The following is a 21,344-nucleotide window of genomic DNA, read 5'->3' on the forward strand; positions in this document are numbered from 1 at the left end:
ATATTGCTTCTATTATGCTACTTGGTACAACATTTTAATGAAGAAAATCTAACATTGTAGCTTGCAGAAGTATTGATGGAAAGTTTATAAAGACAAAAAAAATGGACTCAATAAATTCCAATAGGTATAATCCAAAACTCATGAGATTAATAACAGAATTTAAAATTTGCTATCCTATAATCCAAACGCCTAGCTTGACAAAAACCGATAGATCGAACCATGCAATAATTAAGTAATCCAAATGATCACTTTAATTAAGGAGAAACCAGAACAAAAGTGGAAACATCAACCTTGAAACCCAGAGTGCGGATTGCGGGAGAATTGTTGCCGCTGAACAGTGTCTACATGGTACGCCCGGAGGATTAAGGTAAAACCAGGGATAGTAGGGTAGAAAAGGAGTCGGCGGTGGAGGAATGGGATTGTTTCCGGTGGATCCCGGTGGAGGGATAGGATTGTTCTCGGGGACCGGTGGAGGGTTAACATATGCTGGAGGAGGAAAAGTATTAGGTGGGTAGGATGATGAAGGCGAATGTGGCTCTAAACAGGGCGGTGGTGGTGACTGTCCCATCACCGTCGGCGGCGGCGGCGGAGCATTTGGTGGTGCCCGGTAGCAGGAAGGACATGAATGAGAGGATTTCACCATTCCCAGAAATAATACTGAAAACAGAATCATAGAGGCAAGTTTTTGGCCATAATCGCTAGCCATTGTAAGAAAGATATGACCGACGAACTATGAAAAACAGAGATATACACACATATTTGTGTATATATATATACACACACATAGAGAGAGAGAAATTTAGGGTTTCGGAGCGCTGTATATACACGAACTAGGGTTGTATATGAAGTAATTTCGTTTCCATATATATATATACACAAGGATTATACACTGTTTTATGGTGCAAGATCTTCGGTTGGTCCGAAATCTTTAATTTTCAGTTTTCTTGTAAATTTAAAGTGGCAGCTTCCACAAGAGAACTTTTATTCTGCAGACTCCGATCTGTGATTCTGTGGGTGATATGAATATATGCGGATTCTCTCAGGTAATTAATCAATAGTTCCCGTTTTAGTCCTTTTTCCCTTTTTTATATATATGCCACAAGTTTGCATGGATTCTGCATGTTCTTGTCTGGACAGTGTGAAGATTTCCTGTAATTACTATAAAAAGAATAAAATAAATCCTTAAATTAATGTCATCCTCCTCAGTCAAACCCTAGAGAGCCTTTTATTTTTATTTTTATTTTTTAACTTCACTTGGTTACCATTTCAATCTTTAGCAAAGAAACGTAAATGTTGAACTAAAAGAGAATATAGTATATATATATATACACACATAGAGAGAGAAATTTAGGGTTTCGGAGCGCTGTATATACACGAACTAGGGTTGTATATGAAGTAATTTCGTTTCCATATATATATACACAAGGATTATACACTGTTTTATGGTGCAAGATCTTTGGTTGGTCCGAAATCTTTAATTTTCAGTTTTCTTGTAAATTAAAAGTGGCAGCTTCCACAAGAGAACTTTTGCAGACTCCGATCTGTGATTCTGTGGGTGATATGAATATATGCCGATTCTCTCAGGTAATTAATCAATAGTTCCCGTTTTAGTCCTTTTTCCCTTTTTTATATATATGCCACAAGTTTGCATGGATTCTGCATGTTCTTGTCTGGACAGTGTGAAGATTTCCTGTAATTACTGTAAAAAGAATAAAATAAATCCTTAAATTAATGTCATCCTTCTCAGTCAAACCCTAGAGAGCCTTTTATTTTTATTTTTTAACTTCACTTGGTTACCATTTCAATCTTTAGCAAAGAAACGTAAATGTTGAACTAAAAGAGAATATAATAGAATTATGTCAAATTTTCTCTTTCATAATTATGGTTTATGTTAATGATTATCTTAAAATAGGATTGTCTATTAAGTATACGAGATCTCTATCAAATAGTTAGTTTGAAAGTAGTAAGGAGTTAAATTCAACACTTGACGGTTTAGGGCAAATAAAGAGCACTCTCCATCTCCCAAAGGGATAAGTGTATTTTATTGCACATTTATGTGAAAGTCTAACTACGTTATCTTTTAAGTCTATTTTATGATTTACCTAGATTTTTGATAATATGTCACTTACGTTAAATGATTTATAGAGACAAATAATAAGATTAATAGCGTTAGATCTATAAAATGTGTGGATAATAATGATTAGTAGTTATGAATGTGTAGTTGAAATTAATGTTTGACTTTAACTGAATACTGTGGCATAGTCTAAAACGTAAAATCTATGGACCAAAATGAAGTGAATTTATGATTTGAAACCTACAATCACGTACAAATTCTTAGTTAGATGTTAATTTAACATGTAACCAAAGAAAAATACAAATAAAAACACAAGACATTAATTGAGCGTTAATTTATTTCATTTTAATTACATAATACATACGTTCCAAACTAGCTAAATTACCCCATAGGTATTAAGCATGGATGTGCTTAAAAGTAACTTTAGACTTATTTATTAGCATAAGCTTTGAATTTTTTTTTTTTAAAAGTAAGATGTTAAATTTGCTTTACGAGAAAAGAAATTTGAAGCAAAGGAACATGGTCATGTGTTTGCACGTCTTCTTTGATTTAAACACACAAAATAAAATAGTAAGGAATTAAATTCAACACTTGACGGTTTAGGGAAAATAAAGAGCACTCTCCATCTCCCAAAGGGATAAGCGTATTTTATTGCACATTTATGTGAAAGTCTAACTACGTTACCTTTAAAGTCTATTTTATGTTTTACCTAGGTTTTTGATAATATGTCACTTACGTTATAAATGATTTATAGAGACGAATAATAAGATTAATAGCGTTAGATCTATGAAATGTGTGAATAATAATGATTAGTAGTTATGAATGTGTAATTAAAATTAATTTTTGACTTTAACTGAATACTGTGGCATAGTCTAAAACGTAAAATCTATGGACCAAAATGAAGTGAATTTATGATTTGAAACCTTACAATCACGTACAAATTCTTAGTTAGACGTTAATTTAACATGTAACCAAAGAAAAATACAAATAAAAACAGTAGACATTCATTGAGCGTTAATTTATTCCATTTTAATTACATAATACATACGTTCCAAACTAGCTAAATTACCCCATAGGTATTAAGCATGGATGTGCTTAAAAGTAACTTTAGACTTATTTATTAGCATAAGCTTTGAATTTTTTTTTTTTAAAAGTAAGATGTTAAACTTGCTTTACGAGAAAAGAAATTTGAAGCAAAGGAACATGGTCATGTGTTTGCACGTCTTCTTTGATTTAAACACACAAAATAAACTTGTAATGGCCTTCATATATGAGCATCACATGACAATGATTTGTTACATTACAAATTTTCCACGGAAATGGAAATTTTTTTAATGTTATAATGACTGGATGACTTTTTGATAAGTATTATTGGCGATTTTCTTCAAAGTTACTAGGTCAACAAATAGATAAAAGTAGAGATTGACTCGATCAACCAAGTAGGTGGGAGTCAAGTAAATCCTTGTATACCTAAGCAACATGTAAGAGGAGGCATAAAACCATTGATGGAGTAGGTTTAGGTCTGAGTTTGATCATGAAAAGACATCGAACAATAAATTCATTCAACTATTGATTGAAGATGATTTTAAAGATGGGGATTGGAGACGGAAAAGTGTGGTACTAATAAAAGGCTACTTTACCATATGCATTGAAGGTGGCGGGTGCAAGTGATGTCAGAACGGATTTCAACCCAAGGATAGGAATTTTCCAGATATGCTTTTGGATACATTCATGAAAATGATGACGAAACTAGAGACTTTTCGAATTTAGGATTCCGTTATAAATTTACAAGATCATCTCTGTTCATTAGCGAATTCGAAAGTGATCACCTGCTGAAGAAATACTATAATCGACATATGATGATGAGTATGATTATGACTCATGAAATGTAATTTTTCACTACAATACACGGAGACTCAAGAACAAGCTCTCTGTGATATCCCCTATCATGCTAAGCCATCAGAGATAATATGAAATCAATCCTACTATGCTACTTGACAGATCTCTCAAAAATTCCGTTTTTTTTTGGGGGGGGGGGCAAGAATTTTGTGGCCTTCCTTTATAAATTTTGCTACTTTTAACCAACAAAATGACATTCTGGGTGACCTAATTGTCACTTGACAATTCTGTGTTGGTTGGTGGAAAGAACCAACCAATGGTGATTTGCCATTTGGCAATTCTATCAACCAGGAAGTCACGTAAGTGTTAATCTAGTAAAACTCTTCTTTTATTCACCCATGTCAATATTTGTCAACAAGGGTGACATTTTCTTTCTGACAAAAAAGTTTAATTCAATATGAAATAATTAAGCTAATGGACTATCCTAAAATGTGTGCTCAGTCATTTCTTTTCCTCATTTTGCCATTTGTACACCATTGTTGACAAGTCGGTGTACATGCCCCTCACATGAGGAAGGGGCCCAAGCTTAATAAAAAAGAAAGCGTGGACCCCTTTGTGTGAGGAGCGTATACACCGACGTCGACACAATTTTTTCTTTTCCTACGGATATGATTACCCAAAATTTGTTTTGACATGTCTTAATCAGTATAGAGTAGGTAAAACCTATAATTTCTTTTACCCAACACAGCAAACTGGACAAACTCCCTCGATAGTATCAACCAACCAAATTGAACATTAATCATCATAATTTACTAAACAAACTGAATATTATTTTACACGAAGGGAATAGTACCGTTACAAATGATAAATAATTATTTGACGAAAATTACATCTCTATATACTTCACTTCTATCAACAGTAAATTAACAACGCGGAATCATCTAAAAAATTCTTAGTATTGAAATTTCTTAAATCATCTGGCATCGAAAAATGAGTGAAAACATGTTGCATCCTTCTTGTCTTCAGGGCATAATCCTATTAGATGAGAAAAGTCTGATTCGGGCATTTGGCGCACAAGGATTTTTGATGTAATCTAAAGCAGCTTTTGCTTTGTAAAAGCTTTCTCCCATTATTCTACTTCTCCAACTAGCTCTTCAACCGACCGAAATGTCAGAAACCAGTAGCTCATTCAATCCAGACACCCCTCTTCAAGAGAAAATCAATTTCCACAGGGTTGGAGAAGTAACTTCGTTGCACTAAGAAACCAGTAGCTCATTCAATCCAGACACCCCTCTTCAAGAGAAAATCAATTTCTACAGGGTTGGAGAAGTAACTTCGTTGCACTAAAAAGTGGTTGCATGATGTAGCTGTTGCTGGTGAGTTAGAAGATCAATATACGGATATAGAAGAACTTCCAATTCAGAAGCTTTTAATTTATTTCCTACTCCAACTGAAGCATTTTGAACTCCAAACATAGGCCAAGTTTAAGAAAGTTTTGAGCTCAGCCAAACATGCTGCAAGTGGAAGGAAATGTAGAGTCATCCAAAAGATCAATGTCAAGCTCTTGGTTAATCACGTCCACTGGCCACAGAACTTGGGTTTTGAAGAATTTACTTGCAACAATTCCAGTACTTCGACCTTCAAGTATAAACATAGATGGCACAGTATTGAGCAAAGTTTCACAAACAGTAGTCAGGCAAGAATTTCCATCATCTAACATACTACACTAATTTCTGGCAGTGCCCTTAGACTTCTGAAATCCAAAAGACATTCCCTTGGTTGAAAATTTTCACAAGAAGCAGGACCATGGGAACGAACTTGGCTTTCTAACATAATAAATTCTTATATCCAACAACAAAATTTTTGTTTATATTTCATTATCTAGTTAATTCATTCAAAAGAAGGGGAAAACCCATATACAACAGGTAGATATGCTGACATCCTAAGATTAACACACAATTTAGTCTTTTAAGAAAAAAATTTATCCACATACTACAGTATGGTAAAAGATTATCAACACTCTTCCTGTTCATCTTTACAAGTGAAATGCCAACTTGAAATATTCTTCTGCCCCTTCATGTATTATAAATTCCTCAATAAAAAACGCAGCTCTACCAGCTGTCCATATAAAGAAAGAGGCTTTCATTGGGGATCAGATTATGATCAACTTGCAAGGAAACTATTCTCTGTCTCAGGAAGCAGAACATAGTATTAACAGGTTAAGAACATCCTAATTTAGTTGCTTTGTAATTATTGAATCTCCATTGATAAAACTCAAAAGTAGTCCAGTCAATATCCCAATCTTGAACTTCCCCCCTCTATAACTTACACCTTGTAAAAAAAATTCGAACAACTACAAACATCGTATCAGCTATATAAATCCCTCTTTTAAACCGAAATACTATATAAATCCCTCTTTTAAACCGAAATACTTAATGGCTCTGATAGCATCCCCCAGATTTATACCACTAAATTTAGAGAATTCTTCCAAAATATTCATTACACCATTCAACAGACCACTTCAATGTAGAAGATAAGTTGCTCTGGTCCTCCAATTTCCCTCTCACATCCATATTTTTCACCAATCAATATTCTCTGCAAAACCACATGCCTAACAAGTTCTGTGGAAGATGCAGGTTCCAGTTAACAACTCTTAAGCATTACATACATTGTTCCTATGCACTTTCTCGGTAGCAATACCAATGTACATTGCACCAAGTATTCATAATCCATGGGACTTTGTTCTGAACCAGACCTCATAATTTACAGTTATGCAATCAATACACAATGCAATTTATTATTGATGCTCATCCCAGGGTAGATAACACAAACATGAAACTATATAATTGATTTCTGATTATATCACATTTTGCTGCATTGTACACATTAAGCATCATTCAGTAGAAAATAACACCAAAGATGTAGTGAATAAACATTAAAGGTTCCAATATAATGGAGTAAATATCAGTTTAAAAGAAGACTAATAGATTTATTAAGTTTTGGCGAAGAATTTTCATTAACATACATAAATATGATAGACATGAAAATAAATCAAGCGAAGCATCTCATCTTGAGCTTCAGCATAAGATCAAAGGGAACGATTTACATGCTACAAAAATTCAGAAGGTGAGGTAGCATCTGGCTTTCCATTATCCCCCAAGCCTCCTGGATGCTGCATATTCTGCAATACTTGAGGTGGCAAAGGCCCCAATCCACCACCTAAACCATCATTCACCGACCCAAAAAATTGACACACAAGCCGAGCCATAACCCCCAGAATCTGCAATTGATTTTGGCAAGCATCAGCATGCATTTGCATCATCTGTTTCTCGTGTTCAATCTGCATTCCGACCATTCTCTCCCTCCATTCCACCTCTTCCTCCTCCCACTTCTCCTCGAGCTTCATTCGCCTCCTCTTCTCCTCATCAAATTCCCTTTCTAACCTCAGCCTTTTCTCAAGTTCCCTTTTCGCCCACGTTAGCTGCCTTTCTTCCAATTCTATTTCCTTTTCATCAATCTCCTCTTCCCTCTCTTTTATCCGCTTTTCTCTCTGCATTCCCCTATCCTTCTGAGCTTTCTCATTTTCCATCAACCTTTCTTCTTTACACCATTCTCGTTCTCTCCGTTTATCTTCCCTCCGCAAAAGCACATCCTTCAATTCCAAAACTTTAGCACCCACCATACTTAATCTCTTCCCCTTAAACCTCTTCTTCAACTTCCTCCTTCCTTCAAAGCCTAAATCGTCATTTTCCTCTTTTGCCCTTTCCTCACCCCTTAAATCTTCGTCTCTCTGCTCTCTCTCCTCCTCGTCACCCTCTTCTTCTTCATCTTCCTCTTCATCATCCTCCATCCCTTCACTATCTATCCCATACCCCAATCCCATCACACCCCCCTCACCAAGAATATCAGAAATACCCTCACCCCCAAATTTTTGCCTAGTATTGTTATTAGTATTAGCAATATCAGATAACTCAATGTCACCAAACACTTCTTTATACTTCAAGAAATTTTCCCAATGAATTTCTCCATCACCCCAGTTAAACTCATTATTCGAAATCCTAATCTTCTGCTTCACACCCAAGTACTGATGCCTCATATTCTGCACTTTAATCGAAACATCACGCCAGGACCACTTGAAGGGGTAGCTTATTGGGTCCTGTAGATGGTGCAGGGAGTTCACGTGGTCCGCTATGGGCTTGAACTTCTTCTCCCGGGTTTTCAGCTTGGTTAGTGTCCCTGAATTAAGGAGGTCGGAATATTTTGATAGTAAAGTCTGCTCTTCAAGTTCTGACCATTTCTTGCGCTTCATCTTTTTTGGGGCCGGAGATTCAGTTGACGAAAAGTCAGGGAATTTCGGAGATTGGAGTGGAGGGGTGTCGGAAAATTTTTTGGGATGCGAAAGGCCAAAGGCAAAGGGCGAGTGCCGAGTGGCGGATTCGGACAATGAAATGTGGGTCCACTGTTCACTTTCTTCATACCAATTACCAAATAAATTTTGGGATAATAGCATACTTGGTTCCAACCTTTTAAAAAAGTAGGGATTACCTCTAATCTTTAAAATTAGCGTCAGATATCTCCAACATTTGAAAAAATGGGCATAATAGGTCCCTAATGATACTGTGAAAAGACAAAATTACCCTCCCTTTAAACAAATAAATTACTTTATGTAAGTTGGAAAATTCAGAGAAGAAAGCATAACCCCAAACTATTATCGATGGACCCAGAAACCGCCTTAGAACTGGTGAGGCATGGCACCACTCTTCTTCTTCTCGACGTTCCTCAGTACACTCTCGTTGGCATCGACACTCAGGTATGTACATAGTTATAACGGTTTCTCTATTTTCACTCTCGTTAGTATATATTTACAACAATTCGATGTGAGAGGAAATGACGATGCAGATGTTCTCTACGGGACCTCATTTTAAAGGTATCAAGATGATTCCTCCTGGAGTTCACTTCATTTACTACAGTTCATCTAACAGGTAGCTTTTAATCTCGAATACTTGGTATTTTTTGTAGAAGATGCCGGTAATTTTGATGCGAGAATTACATTTTAACAGTTTACCCCACTGAAATCATTTTATATGATATAACTAAGTTTTTTTTTCTGATCAATGCGGAGTCATTATTTGATACTGCATGCTTGTTTCTGCAGGGACGGCAGTGAGTTTTCTCCAATTATTGGTTTTTTTGTTGATACCAGCCCGTCACAGGTACGTGGGCGTTATTGCACCTTCCTTCATTTTCCTCTTATGTTTCTAATGCTGTTCTTCACTTGTAATCTTGAGATAAAACATACTTGTTATGCTGTATGTATACATGTTTGTTCCTTTTCTATCTAGTATGATGGCTCTCTTTTATTACACATGACATCTGTATTCTAGTTTACTGTCAGATATTCCCCCCTTTCCTGCATTTACTATCGTCTCCTTGTGAAGGTTCTTGTACTTGTGTGTCAATTTTATATACCCATTTGTAGACAACCTTAAGCGTTACTTGGGACAAAAGTATGTCGACTGTCTTGTTAACATTTCCTCTGCCATTCAAGGAGCAATTTGCAGGGATGATAAAACCTTTCATAAGGACTATTCAAGTTGGATACTCTTAGTAGGGCATCAAAGAAATGCTCTTACTGAAGTTTTGCCGTCTGGAGAAAAATAATACAAGGAATGAATTGGGTGTGAAGGCAGTTTGATGATTACCTTTTACTCCATTGCTATTGAGAATTTATGCATAAAGCTTTGTTGAGTTCAGTTGAGTTAAAGTTGCTGATTGTTTCAGATTTTCAGTTACCTTTTTTATCCACTTGTTCACTAAACCTATCAGCGATCACTTTTGTACGGCTTTGTTTCTTCACTTGTTCAACACATGAAATTACAACTGATTACTTTCTTGTGTGATGGAAAATTATCCTTATAAAATTAACCTACTGTATATGTTAATATGTTGTGACAGGTCATTGTTCGGAAATGGGATCAAGAGGAAGAGCATCTTGTCAAATTGTGTGAAGAAGAGGTTTGCATTTTGATAACCTTGTTTGGTTTTCGCTACATGCTGCAAATGAATGCTGATCTGCTATGACTAGAAGTACCCCTTCTGATATGTGGTCCCATATATTAAAATTTTATGCTTCAAGCTATAAAAGTTTATTACTTATTCATAGAACTAGTGATTGTTAATGCAAAGCACTAATAATGCCTATGTGAGAACATATTCTCCTGATTTAAGTAGAAATTTATAAAGTTATAGGTTTGTCTCTTCGTGTTTATGAAATCATAAGTTTTTCCCTTTCGTTTTATTTTTAAGGCTAGTTTTCTGGTTTTTATCTCACAACAAAAATTACACAGAACTCATATAGTGGCTAAGTTGAGCCAACATATCTCTGGGACTGTAGACTTGAATATCAAGTGTTTTTAAGCACCGAAATTATCTTATGCTAATACCGGAGCGCTGTTTCTTCTGCTTTTGGACAAAACTCACCTTTTGTTGAGAAACATTTCATTGCAATTGCATGAATGCTTAATAACTGCATGTTCAGACTTCCGAGAAAAAGGAACCAGCACATTTTTGGTTTGATTGCAATAAGCTATCTTGTGGATGAATTTACCAGGTCTGTAGACACAAATATTGTTGTCTCTAATTTGTAGGTCAATATGCTACATTCACTATCCCATGTTTGACGACTGTCATGTTGACATCTTGAAATGTAATTCAGTATCTTTCTTGGATGTAGCACCCGCTTCTGGACAATCATGTCTACCATCAAACTACTTTATCTGACCTGTGTTTGTAATGCTTTCTAATTGGCTTTGGATACAGGAAGAAAGATACTCAGATGCAGTTAAAAGATTAGAATTTGACAAGAATCTTGGACCATATACACTGACTCATTATGGGGAATGGAAATGCTTGTCTAATTATATCACCAAGAATACAATTGAACGCATTGGTTAGCAATTTATTGTTATTTAATGTAATATTTGTTTTTGTTGTAAACGTGTACCATTCATTAATTTAAGTTTGTTCTAGCTGATGGGAGCCAACTATTTTTCCATTAGTTGATTTGTCTTTTCCTTTCTAACCTCGAATGTCCCATCTTACCTAATCAAAGTTGTTCAAGTGGACGGGATGCAAAATGTCAAATATTATAAACTTAATAAACTAGAATGAAAGAATTAACAGGTCAAAAAATTAACCACTAGAAATCAAGTGGGATAATTTCAGCATAACATTATGCCCCCATTTGGTATTATAATTTTTAGAATAGTATTTTTTTGGAGAATGTGGTTGAAAAATAAGGAAAAGTTTTTGGTTTACGTGTAATATTATTTTATGAAAGATTGTATGATTGTCTGGTTGAAAATAAAAGAAAAATTATAATGTGAAATAATGGGAGGCCAAATGGGGTCTATATTTTGATTTTGGGCAATCAACTGTACCATTCATCTCGGTATATTTCAGGAGTTCTTAGTGCTTACTGTTACAGGTCATTGAGCATAAAGTTGTTTGGAACTCATCTCCATGGTGGCATCATAAGAGACCTTTGAACACTTCATATTGAACCTATATATCTGTCACCATTATTTTTGTAACTTGCCCAAAAAAAATGGAATAACAAAGGAGGTTCATTGATAAACATAATTTTATTTTGGGACATGGTGATATAACACTGGCATCAGAGATATTTGGTAAAATGGTGAAAGCTAGATTTACTAGCCAAACTCCATAAACAATTTATGAGCAGGAAAGAAAGAGTCATGCATTTTCAATTTTCAAGATATTGGATATGTGTTCTCTTACATGGAGAAACAACTATAATACATCTGTGGGAACTGATTGATTTCGATTGTGAATTTGCCAAATGACACATAATGGAAGTAAGCCCGTTGAGAAACTAAATGCTTCTTGGCATGTGAACACGTTTGCGTGGGTGTTGGGGGGGGGGGGGGGGGGGGGGAATTTTCCCCCCCCCCCCCCCCCCCCCCAAAAGACCTTATGATATCTTCTTTAAATGGTAATCCAAAATAAAATCATCTTTGTATGAATCACTGAATGCTGTTATATCTCAAAAGGCGCACTTATTATGATAGTAACTTCATGGCCCCTTTCTAAGAGAACTTTCCTTCATTCTTTCTTTTGTAATTTATATTCATTTGGTGATTTACAGAACCTGCTGGAGGCGAAATTACAATTGCTTGTGAATCTGAGATGGTTGGTAGTATTCCTAAAACAGAAATGGAGAAAGCATTGATTGAACAGCTGAAAAATACCAAGTTTTCTATACCAATAGAAAAATCCCAAAAAAGAGGTTGTTACTACACTCCCATTCCCCGTGTTGTCAAGCATAAGGGAATGAATAGCCAAGATCTTACTCTTATGAATCTCGATAAGGTATTTGATTTCAAGGTTTACTAGTTAAAATTGTCTTTAGTTTATAGTGTTTGACAGACATGTTGATTTAGGGAAATTATGCTTATCTTTTCAGACGCAGCTATTGGAAACCACATTGACAAAAGCATATGAAGGTGACGAAGATTCACTTCTAGGAGAGTTACAATTTGCATTCATTGCATTTCTGGTAGGAATAAGCTCTCTCTTTTTTTTTTTCTTTTTTTTTTTTTTTTTTTTTTTTTTTTTTTTTCAAATTTTCATCCATGAGGACATAGATGTTTAGAATATAAATGCACAGCTGATGCACGCCTACATTCATATGGATTTTATGGAGTCCATCAATTCATATATTTAATTTATGCACAAATTTGCAGATGGGACAATCACTTGAAGCATTTCTACAGTGGAAGCTTTTAATTGGTCTCTTGCTGGGCTGCACAGAGGCTGTGAGTATAAATATATATGGATTAATTTCCTCAGTATATCAATCAAATAGAAGGGGCTAAATTTCATACTGTTCCTCACTGTTAGAATGGGATTCTATCAGCTAATTTTATGCAAATAGATCTGGACAGTGTTGGGAGTAAACTTTTTTTTTTTTTTTCCCTCATCTGAAAATGCTCAGCTCAAATGTGTGATGAATCTTGTCCATAGAAGTGGATCTGCTTAAAGTTAAGTTTCAATTATTGTGAAATTATTTTATGCTCTAGTATTGTGGTGAAATTTGAAACTTGGATTTTAGAATAAGTTTCAACTGTAAATCTTTGAAGTGAAGGTGAAACGATCGAGGCTTTTATTGTTGTTTTCAATATGCTGCCCAAGATCAATATAATTGTCATTGAGATGAAAATTTTGGATTTTGACTCCTGAAGCCCCCACCCTTGTGGCATTGGCCTTATGGTAGTTTCGACAGGTTAAATAATGACGTGTTAGTTTACACATGGTTATAATATTAATTGATTAGATTCTCTTTTATAAAACCAGTAAGCTGATACAATCATAAGCTTGTGCACAGTAGTTCACGGTCATATCGTTAATGTGGACCTTAGCTCATGGGTGTCCATTTTATGCAAATAATGCAGCATATTAGATTTTCTCCTAGGTTTACAATTCCAAAAGTTAGATGAGGTCATGGTTTTAATGTGGTTTTTCCGAGAACTAGCCAGTCAGCCTTTTGATTTTCCATTCACTTGTGATCAGTGGACTGGCTTGGTTGATGCGATCATATATTGAGGTAGGGACCTTTTCTGGAAAATATTCTGGATCCGGAAAGTGTATCTCTTTCTTTACCATTCATTTTAATATGCTCCAAATTATTGATGGAATTAAGATTCAGAAAATGAGAATTCTCTGTCCTTATGTCTGTCTGGCATTTCCATTTGAAAGCTATGATTGTAAATGAATATCTATAAGACATTCATCAAATAGCACTTCATTGTTTTTGCATGAAAAATTTCTTCTTACGGCGTATCGGTACTTGAAATTTCTTCTATAAGTTGCTTCAGCTGGGTAATTTAGATCCTCTCATGGTAATCATTTGAAGATCTTCAAAGCAATCGCTGAATCAGGCTAAGAACTTTGATTTTGTACGAATTCTGACATGAATGTTCCTCTCCTTACAGCCTCTTCATACCAGGAGTCGGCTATTCACAAAGGTAATTTGTACACACTGTTTCCGTCATTTATTTATATGAATTATTTAGACTCAAATCGTGGTAGCTTCAGATGCATTGGCTAATTAAAGCAATGGTCAATTAAGTACTCAACTTGCTGAATTCTCATCGACTGTTATTTATCCATCAATCTATAGGTCCTGAAAATTGATCTTTCAGTGTTGTCAAAAACCATGAATCATTTCTCAGTCAGTTAGTTGTCTACAATATTGCAGCTTCCATTCAAATTAACTGAATTGATATACTGGCTTTATTGTGTAAGCTGACCCACTGTGGGTGAGGTTGCTCATGGTAATAAATGGAAATAGTAGTAAAGAATAATTTTTTTGTGCACTATTTCCACCAGTAACCTAATCTACCTTTTTTATTGTGTCTTTGATTATAATGTTCCCGAGTTACACCTAGGCCCTTAGTTTTTTTCTGTTTGTTCTCTATCCCTTTCCCTCATTCATAGATTCAGCATTGGTAGCAATTTAGGCTTTTTAGGACTTTATCAAGAGCATTAGTTTATTGTTATTTGTCTAAGGATGTCCTGGTGGGGCAATACTGAAACTATTTTTATTTTCTTGTCTTGTGCTATTTATATAAACTTCTTGGCTGTCTTTTATTTATTTATTTATTTTTTTTGCAAAATCTATTTTAATAGCATTATAAACATTAAGGCACTCTTTAACCTTTTTGTTATTATTCATATACTGAATTTCAAATTGTCATGTTTGCACAGTTTATTCAAGTCATTTATTATCAGTTAAAATACGGATTAAAAAGTCATCGGAAGGATACTGGCGCTGCAGCCAAAGGAGTGACGGCATTGTTGGATGAATCTTGGTTATCTTCTGATAGCTTTCTACACCGTCTTTGTAAGGTAATTCTATGGACTAGTCGACATTCACATGCCCATCTATCTGTTATTAATTTTGAGCTATTTGAAAATTCTATAACCAAGAGTACTGGGAAAATACTGTTTCCGGTGAAAGGCTGTCAATTTGTAGATATCCTGAGCTGGTTTTTTGTGGACATTTTTTGCTAGGTTCAAAAAAATTGTTTCCTCATCTTAAGAAATAGTGAAGACCTATTGATTCAAGTCAACCATATAGATTGTTACAAGTTCCTTCTACAGATGGGAAGACCTATTTATTGAACTATTTAGATTCTTTCAAGTTCCTTCTACAGATAGGAGCTGAATGGTGAATAGTAAGTCGTGCAGCAAATTCATAACTGTGCTTACAAGTCTGGATTTTTTTTATTGCAGGATTTCTTTTCATTGGTACTGGAAGCTCCAGTGGTTGATGGAGACCTCCTGATTTGGGTGTGTTCTAGATCTTCTTTGTTTAAGACTCGCCTTGAACAGAATCAGAATTCAATTTTAGAATTTCTTAGTGGAGAAAAAAATAAATTTATTTCTGACTAATTAGTACCCATTTAGTTCTTCCTAACATTATCTGAAGTTGTGGTGTTAATGAAGTGGTAATCGATATCAATAGTAATTTTATTATTCAGGCTTTTCTTGATCTTTCTATTGTAACATGATGCTATGTAGTAAGTTGCAAAAGACTGGTATTATTCCGGGGTGGACTAGTGCTAGCTTCAATTTCCAAACATATTTGTCTGTGGAAGACTAAATTTTGCCTATTTGCTTTTGGAAGACAAGAAAACTGAAAGAGCTGCTCGAAGATTCTTTAGGATGGCAATTCAACGAAAACAGTGCAGTAGATGGAATGTACTTTGAAGATGATGACGAGGTTTGTATTCTGGGCAGCCGTTCATTTTAATGGGGTTTTTACTTGTAGCCTTTTCCAGTTTTCCTTAATATAATCTTTCAACTTTTGCAGTACGCTCCAGTGGTCGAGATGTTGGATGATTCAAGGACTGCTTGAATACAACATGAACCAAATCATATCCTTGATGGTGCCTGCAGTGAGCAAAACTAGAATGTTTTATATGACGTAAAGTTGCTGGAGTCGAATCCTCCTAATGAATGCCCTGTGCCGCACCGCGCTCTGTCCTTGTGTTTAGAAGAAAATATGGTTTTGCTGTATTATGTGAAATAAGGATCTTTTATTAGCTAGAGGTGTTTTTTTTCTTTTTTATTTTTTTATTTTTTTTATTTTTTTTTATTTTTGTGGGTTAACACTAGACATTGTATTGTAATTTACTTGCATATGATCTCTTTGATTCCTGTTAATTGTTCTAAGCTGTGGATTGGATTAGAACGTTGCTTTAAGAAACTGCCTTCAAAATACTCTCTCATGAGATTTGGTCTAGTTGATGGGCTATAATCCCTGTGCATCAATAGAGGATTGTTAATTGTTTAGCTATACAAATGTGACCGATGCAAAATCAATGCCGTTAAGGGAAGGATGTCGATTCAACTCTTAGATTTTAATATTTGAGTGGTAGAAGCTAAAGAAGTTCTATTATCTTGTGAAATGTAATGAATTAGGTCTCAGTGCTTCAGTTGTAAAATCTTATGTTTCGTTATAAGGTGGTGGAGTTAGATTCAAATTTTGAAGGGGTACGAAAGAATCCACAAGAGATAATGTGGGTACAAATTCTCTTAGCAAACAATGATTGCCAGATGAAGAAATTATTGTACTCAATTTAGCCCTTGTCTGATAACCATAAAACTATTTTTTACGTACTTATTTTTAACTAAGGTTTTGCTAAAAATCAAATTTTTAATAGATTATAAGACTTATTGATGAATTATATGGTTGAAAAGTTGATAAGAATTCATAGTGTATGAAATGTGAGGTTAAAATTACTTTTGAATTAGATTTGTATAAAAAAAAAATTTTTTTTTTTTTGCTAAATCAAGCGGGGACTTAATCAATATTATCAATTTTTTTATACGACCTAATTTGGTGCATCAAACAGATGATTAACATGTTCTGAGTAAGTGACTTTGAAGCTTGTGTATTTCTTGCTCTTTTTTCTCGATTGAAGCCTTGAATGGAACAAAGAGCAGTGTAAAATATATTGTCCCAACATTACGAGCAACCAACTGGGTCGATCTAGAAACAAAATCTTTATCATTTCACCTTATCAAAGTAAAAATACGTATTTCCAGCTTGAAAATTCTGAAGTTTAAGAAGTTTTTTTTAAATTGATTAATATTTTGCAAAGCAATTCATATAAAAATAAGAACTGTATGTATTTCTGCTTCAACCTTGAGCTATCAGTAACATAAGACATGGCCCGGAGGCTGTCTTCCCGCCTTTCCTTATTTCAATCTCTTTTAAGCGTCACAGAAACTCAACAACAAAATCCATTTGCACTTTTCAGATCGCTCTCTCTTGCTGATGTCACGTCGAGAGATTGCCTATTTATTGGCTGCTCTTTTCTCTTATCACAAGGTAGGTCTTCAATTTTTACCCATTCTTGCAGACTATCTGTTCGTTTTAAGTACGCAAAGAAGACATTGAAGTTTATTGACAACCATCTTCCTTTTTTCGTTCAGTTGTATTGATTAATGGAAGAAATAAGAATTTGGGCTCTTTTCGTAATTTTATTTTAATTTTTCATTTGCCTGCCACAATCTTATTTCTAGTGAAGTTATGCGCTGTCGTCTTTATGTTTTGGTTAGTGATTTGCAAGCGTTTGATTGCAGCATCACGTTCTTATGCGCGTGATAGGCGTTCAAGTTATGATTTATTTGGCGGTAAAATTCCAGGAGCTAAGGAGTTTAGAAAAGAGTGGGCAAAACAAATGGATGATGAAGAGGATCATCTTTGGACGGGAAGTGAAGGTGAGAGTGACACCCAGAAAAACAGTCATAGTGAGCTTAAAAAGGAAATTAAGAAAGCAAAGCAGCGGGCCAAAGATCGCTCTGATCGCATTGACGCTGATGATAGTGATGAATTGTACAGCGTGTGGTCAGATAGCGATGAAGAGAAGACACTGTGGAGTGGGGATGAAGGAGATGACGACGATGATATTCCTACAGAACCTGTCCCAAATGAGAAGAGTGATGAATACATAGATAAATTGTTCGAGTTCGAGGAAAAACCCAAATATTGGACACTCGCTGAAGCATTGAAAGATGAGCAGGAGCCTGAAGAATTGTCCCCTGGAAAACAGGCTCGAAAACTTGCAGTTGAGAACGCCCTTAAGAAATTAAAGAAAGGGCCGGATGGGCGGTACATTAATGTGTGGGAAGTCATGAGTGATTTGGACATTCTCATTGGAGCTTTCGAGAATATTGTCTCAGGACCAGAATATGAGGAACTTAGGCAAGGTGGGCCTAAGAAATTGAACATTCAGTTTTTTAAGGATATTCAAGCTCGTATGAGGGATCCAAACTATAAGTTCTCGCCTGAGTTGAAGTTAAAGCCAAAGAACAAACTTGTTCCGAAAAAGAAATGGCAGAAGACCCAGTCGAGACGTAGGAAAGCACAGAAGCGATGACTGACTTGCAGCTGCTTCTGAATGTCTAGAAAGATAAGCTGTAATCTCTGATCCTTAGAACACCCTTTCATAGCCTTAAATCTTGTTGGTTTTGACTAGCTTGCACTTTTGATTCTAGTGTACAAAAGGTTTCTTCGTTGCTTTCTAAATTTAATTACTGATTTCCCAGTATCGTAATTTTACTGTGCTGATTACTGTGACCATCCTGTTTAAATCTTTTCTGAGGAAGGATCAGCATTTACTATCAAACTGTTTTTTATTTCAATTTCAAACTAGGTTAAAGAAATTAGTTATGCTCATAGGAGATTGCAATGAAACTTATGTTTTTCCTGATTTGATTAGAATTTGAGGTCAAAACAGTGAATCTCTCCATTAGGAATTCAAAGATTGAAACACTAAAGCTAACTAAAAATATGGTCCTTGCATCCAAGTGCATCATGCCTTGTTGACCGTGCAAGGTTTTTCTTTTCTGATTTGAAGCTTGAAATTGCTGATAAGAGGTGTTTGATCCCAATAAGAGAATTTGTTTTTCCAAATGATACTAAACTAGCGAATGGGGGTAAAACATAAATGCTAAACAAATCAAGTTAAACGAAGTTTTAATGGTCAAGTTCAATCATACTTGACCCAATTGCTGGACTCCCCATTCTCTAAGATATGTATAACTTAACCGCACTGCATATTCATCTACATAATTACTTGCCACTTGCTACAGTAATAGGTGAAATCAATTTAAATGCAAGCTCTGTTGATGCAGGACGAATTAAAAAATAGAAAGAAGAAGCAAGAAAGAGGGGAGAATCGGAGAGAATGGGATGAGAAACCGGAGAAGAAGCAGAAATCAGGGGAAAGGGGAGAAGGAGGAAGCCATAGGCAACAACCCAAGCATTCTATCCTTTAATTATTCAATCATCAAAACTGAATATTACAATGCAAAATAGGTTTAAATAATAAAACAACCCTAACGAGCTTGGGCTCGAGCTCATACAAGTCCAAATTTAAATAATAGTCCAAAAAAATAAATAAAACTTAAATAAAATAAGTAAACGTCATCCGATATCCTCATCAACTCTCCCGGGGTGGGAGAAAAACTCGACCCTGTCGAGTTGATGGATAGTATAGGCTGCAGTCAATCTGATACTCCAAATGCTTCAAGTCAAGTCACGGGGATGATCTTTCCGACGAACCAAGTAGCGAAATTCCATAATTGATAGTACTGAAAACTGTAGCTTATTCCCAAGAATACGATCTGACCAAGGGGGGCGATCTTTCCTTCTAGCCAAGTACTGATACTAGACTCCAAATAACCAATACTCATGCACCTCATCTTTAAAATTTTCACATGATTGTACATAATGAGGAGCATAAGAAGCACGTCGATCTACCCAACAAACAAGGAAGTACTGAATTTTGCCATCATTGATCAATACAACACGTTCATTTAAAATAACATCAATTTTATCTTTGTGTACTGTGATAGATGGTATTAAAGTAGAAATATCAATATAGTCAAATTGGGGGTCCACAAAGTTAGGTAGAAATGGACCATCAAAGGAAGTAATACGGTGTTTGTAAGTAATGAAATCCTCAATATTTAAAGCAGAGTGGTAGCCAAAATGTGATGAAAGGACAATGACATGTGCATTTGAACCAACATGCTTTAAAATTTTTAAAGGACCAGCACTACAAACTTGCAATATAACATAATCCCCAATATTAAATTCAAAATTTCTCTTATGCAAATCAGTTTGAAGTTTATATAATGCATTACTTGCTTCAAATTGTTTATTGATCTCAATATGCAAGTCATGAAGATGACATACAAATGCCTCAGCTGACGCAGACATACTAGTATGTGGGGACATTGGAATAAGGTCCAAATGTTTCCTAGACTTATAACCACGAATAACTTCGATAGAATTTGTACCGATAAACTGATACACAAAATTGTTATATGCAATTTGAATTGTTGGAAGGATCAAATCCCAATTCTCAAGATTTTCCTTGAAAAGGATATGATTACACAAATCATCCGTACCTTTGGGTTGGAAAAGAGTATGACACGCAACATTTAACTAAGGGGTATCAGGAACAAGGGGTACAACCTTTAGATTCATAGAAAAAGTCTTGATACTACATAAGGAAGTGTCCTCAATATCATTCAAGTCATCACATTATTCAAATTTAGGTTTATAGATTTGATCTTTTAACGACTCTCCTATGACATCCTTTCGTTCTTCTATGACTAAAGCTCGATTAGGACATGTGGAAGAGATGTGGCCAAAGTCCTTACAGCTGATGCATAGCAGGTGAGAAGAAGTCCCTAGAGTTTCAAGAATTTTACCCTTATTTTCCAAAATTTGAGGAACATTAGACGGAAGAGGTCTTAGAAGAGACTTAACAGGAGGAGGTGGAGCTAATGAGACGGAAGAATGGTTGTCAATACGCCTTTTATAAGGAGAAGGGGGCCTTGGACTATTACGACATTTACACTTATTTTTCCAAATGGGAGGAACACTAGACAGGGAAGGCTCTAAGACAGACTCGTGTTGAAGTGGCGCTAATGACATGGAAGAACGATGGTGGTCGCGCTTTTCATATGGAGTACTAATAAGTAACTCGTAGTCCCGAGTTGAAGAGTAAGCTTGATCAAGAGTAGTGATGCCTCAAAAGAAAAGCTCACACCTAGGTTCATCTCTTAGACCTTCAGGGTCTCATCCTTAAAGACATAACATTTCACTCGAAATTCCTCAAATTAAGCAATGTACTCAGTTACTAGCCGATTCCCTTGTGTAAGGGTGTTCCATTGGGTAAAAATTTCATGATCTAAGGAACATCGAAAGTAGGAGTATCTAAGTTAATGTCTCTAAAGAAACGCTCCTTACGACGAGGAAGAGAATGAGTACCATGATGACCATGGTCTTGTTCTCGCTCACGAACCTGATCCCTATTCCTACGAT

At 35.5% G+C, this 21,344-nt stretch overlaps 3 protein-coding genes across 4 annotated transcripts; 2 read left to right on the forward strand and 1 right to left on the reverse strand.

Moving 5' to 3' along the window:
• Positions 1–4,770: 4,770 nt before the first annotated feature.
• LOC111367363 (uncharacterized protein KIAA1211 homolog) lies at positions 4,771–8,487 on the reverse strand. The gene is made up of 2 exons (XM_022988185.1): positions 7,020–8,487; positions 4,771–5,551 (listed from the first exon to the last, which is right to left on the reverse strand). Exon 1 carries the CDS (start codon positions 8,421–8,423, stop codon positions 7,023–7,025), a length of 1,401 nt encoding a protein of 466 aa, XP_022843953.1. The 5' UTR covers positions 8,424–8,487; the 3' UTR covers positions 4,771–5,551; positions 7,020–7,022.
• Positions 8,488–8,586: 99 nt separating this feature from the next.
• On the forward strand, positions 8,587–16,239 carry LOC111367364 (protein AAR2 homolog). The gene is made up of 13 exons (XM_022988186.1): positions 8,587–8,723; positions 8,813–8,895; positions 9,069–9,126; positions 9,869–9,928; positions 10,733–10,862; positions 12,081–12,304; positions 12,399–12,491; positions 12,679–12,750; positions 13,927–13,959; positions 14,702–14,842; positions 15,230–15,286; positions 15,624–15,719; positions 15,810–16,239. Exons 1-13 carry the CDS (start codon positions 8,628–8,630, stop codon positions 15,852–15,854), a joined length of 1,188 nt encoding a protein of 395 aa, XP_022843954.1. The 5' UTR covers positions 8,587–8,627; the 3' UTR covers positions 15,855–16,239.
• A 642-nt stretch (positions 16,240–16,881) lies between these two features.
• LOC111367365 lies at positions 16,882–18,633 on the forward strand. 2 transcript variants are annotated; one of them, XM_022988188.1, is made up of 2 exons: positions 16,882–17,333; positions 17,651–18,633. In XM_022988188.1, exons 1-2 carry the CDS (start codon positions 17,171–17,173, stop codon positions 18,382–18,384), a joined length of 897 nt encoding a protein of 298 aa, XP_022843956.1. In that variant the 5' UTR covers positions 16,882–17,170; the 3' UTR covers positions 18,385–18,633. The 2 variants fall into 2 exon arrangements, with proteins under 2 accessions (XP_022843956.1, XP_022843955.1); XM_022988187.1 differs by having other exon boundaries at positions 16,886–17,333; positions 17,588–18,633.
• Positions 18,634–21,344: the final 2,711 nt, after the last annotated feature.

The sequence above is a fragment of the Olea europaea genome, chromosome 18, assembly GCF_002742605.1.
Source record: "Olea europaea var. sylvestris chromosome 18, O_europaea_v1, whole genome shotgun sequence".
In the NCBI taxonomy this organism is placed as follows: domain Eukaryota; kingdom Viridiplantae; phylum Streptophyta; class Magnoliopsida; order Lamiales; family Oleaceae; genus Olea; species Olea europaea.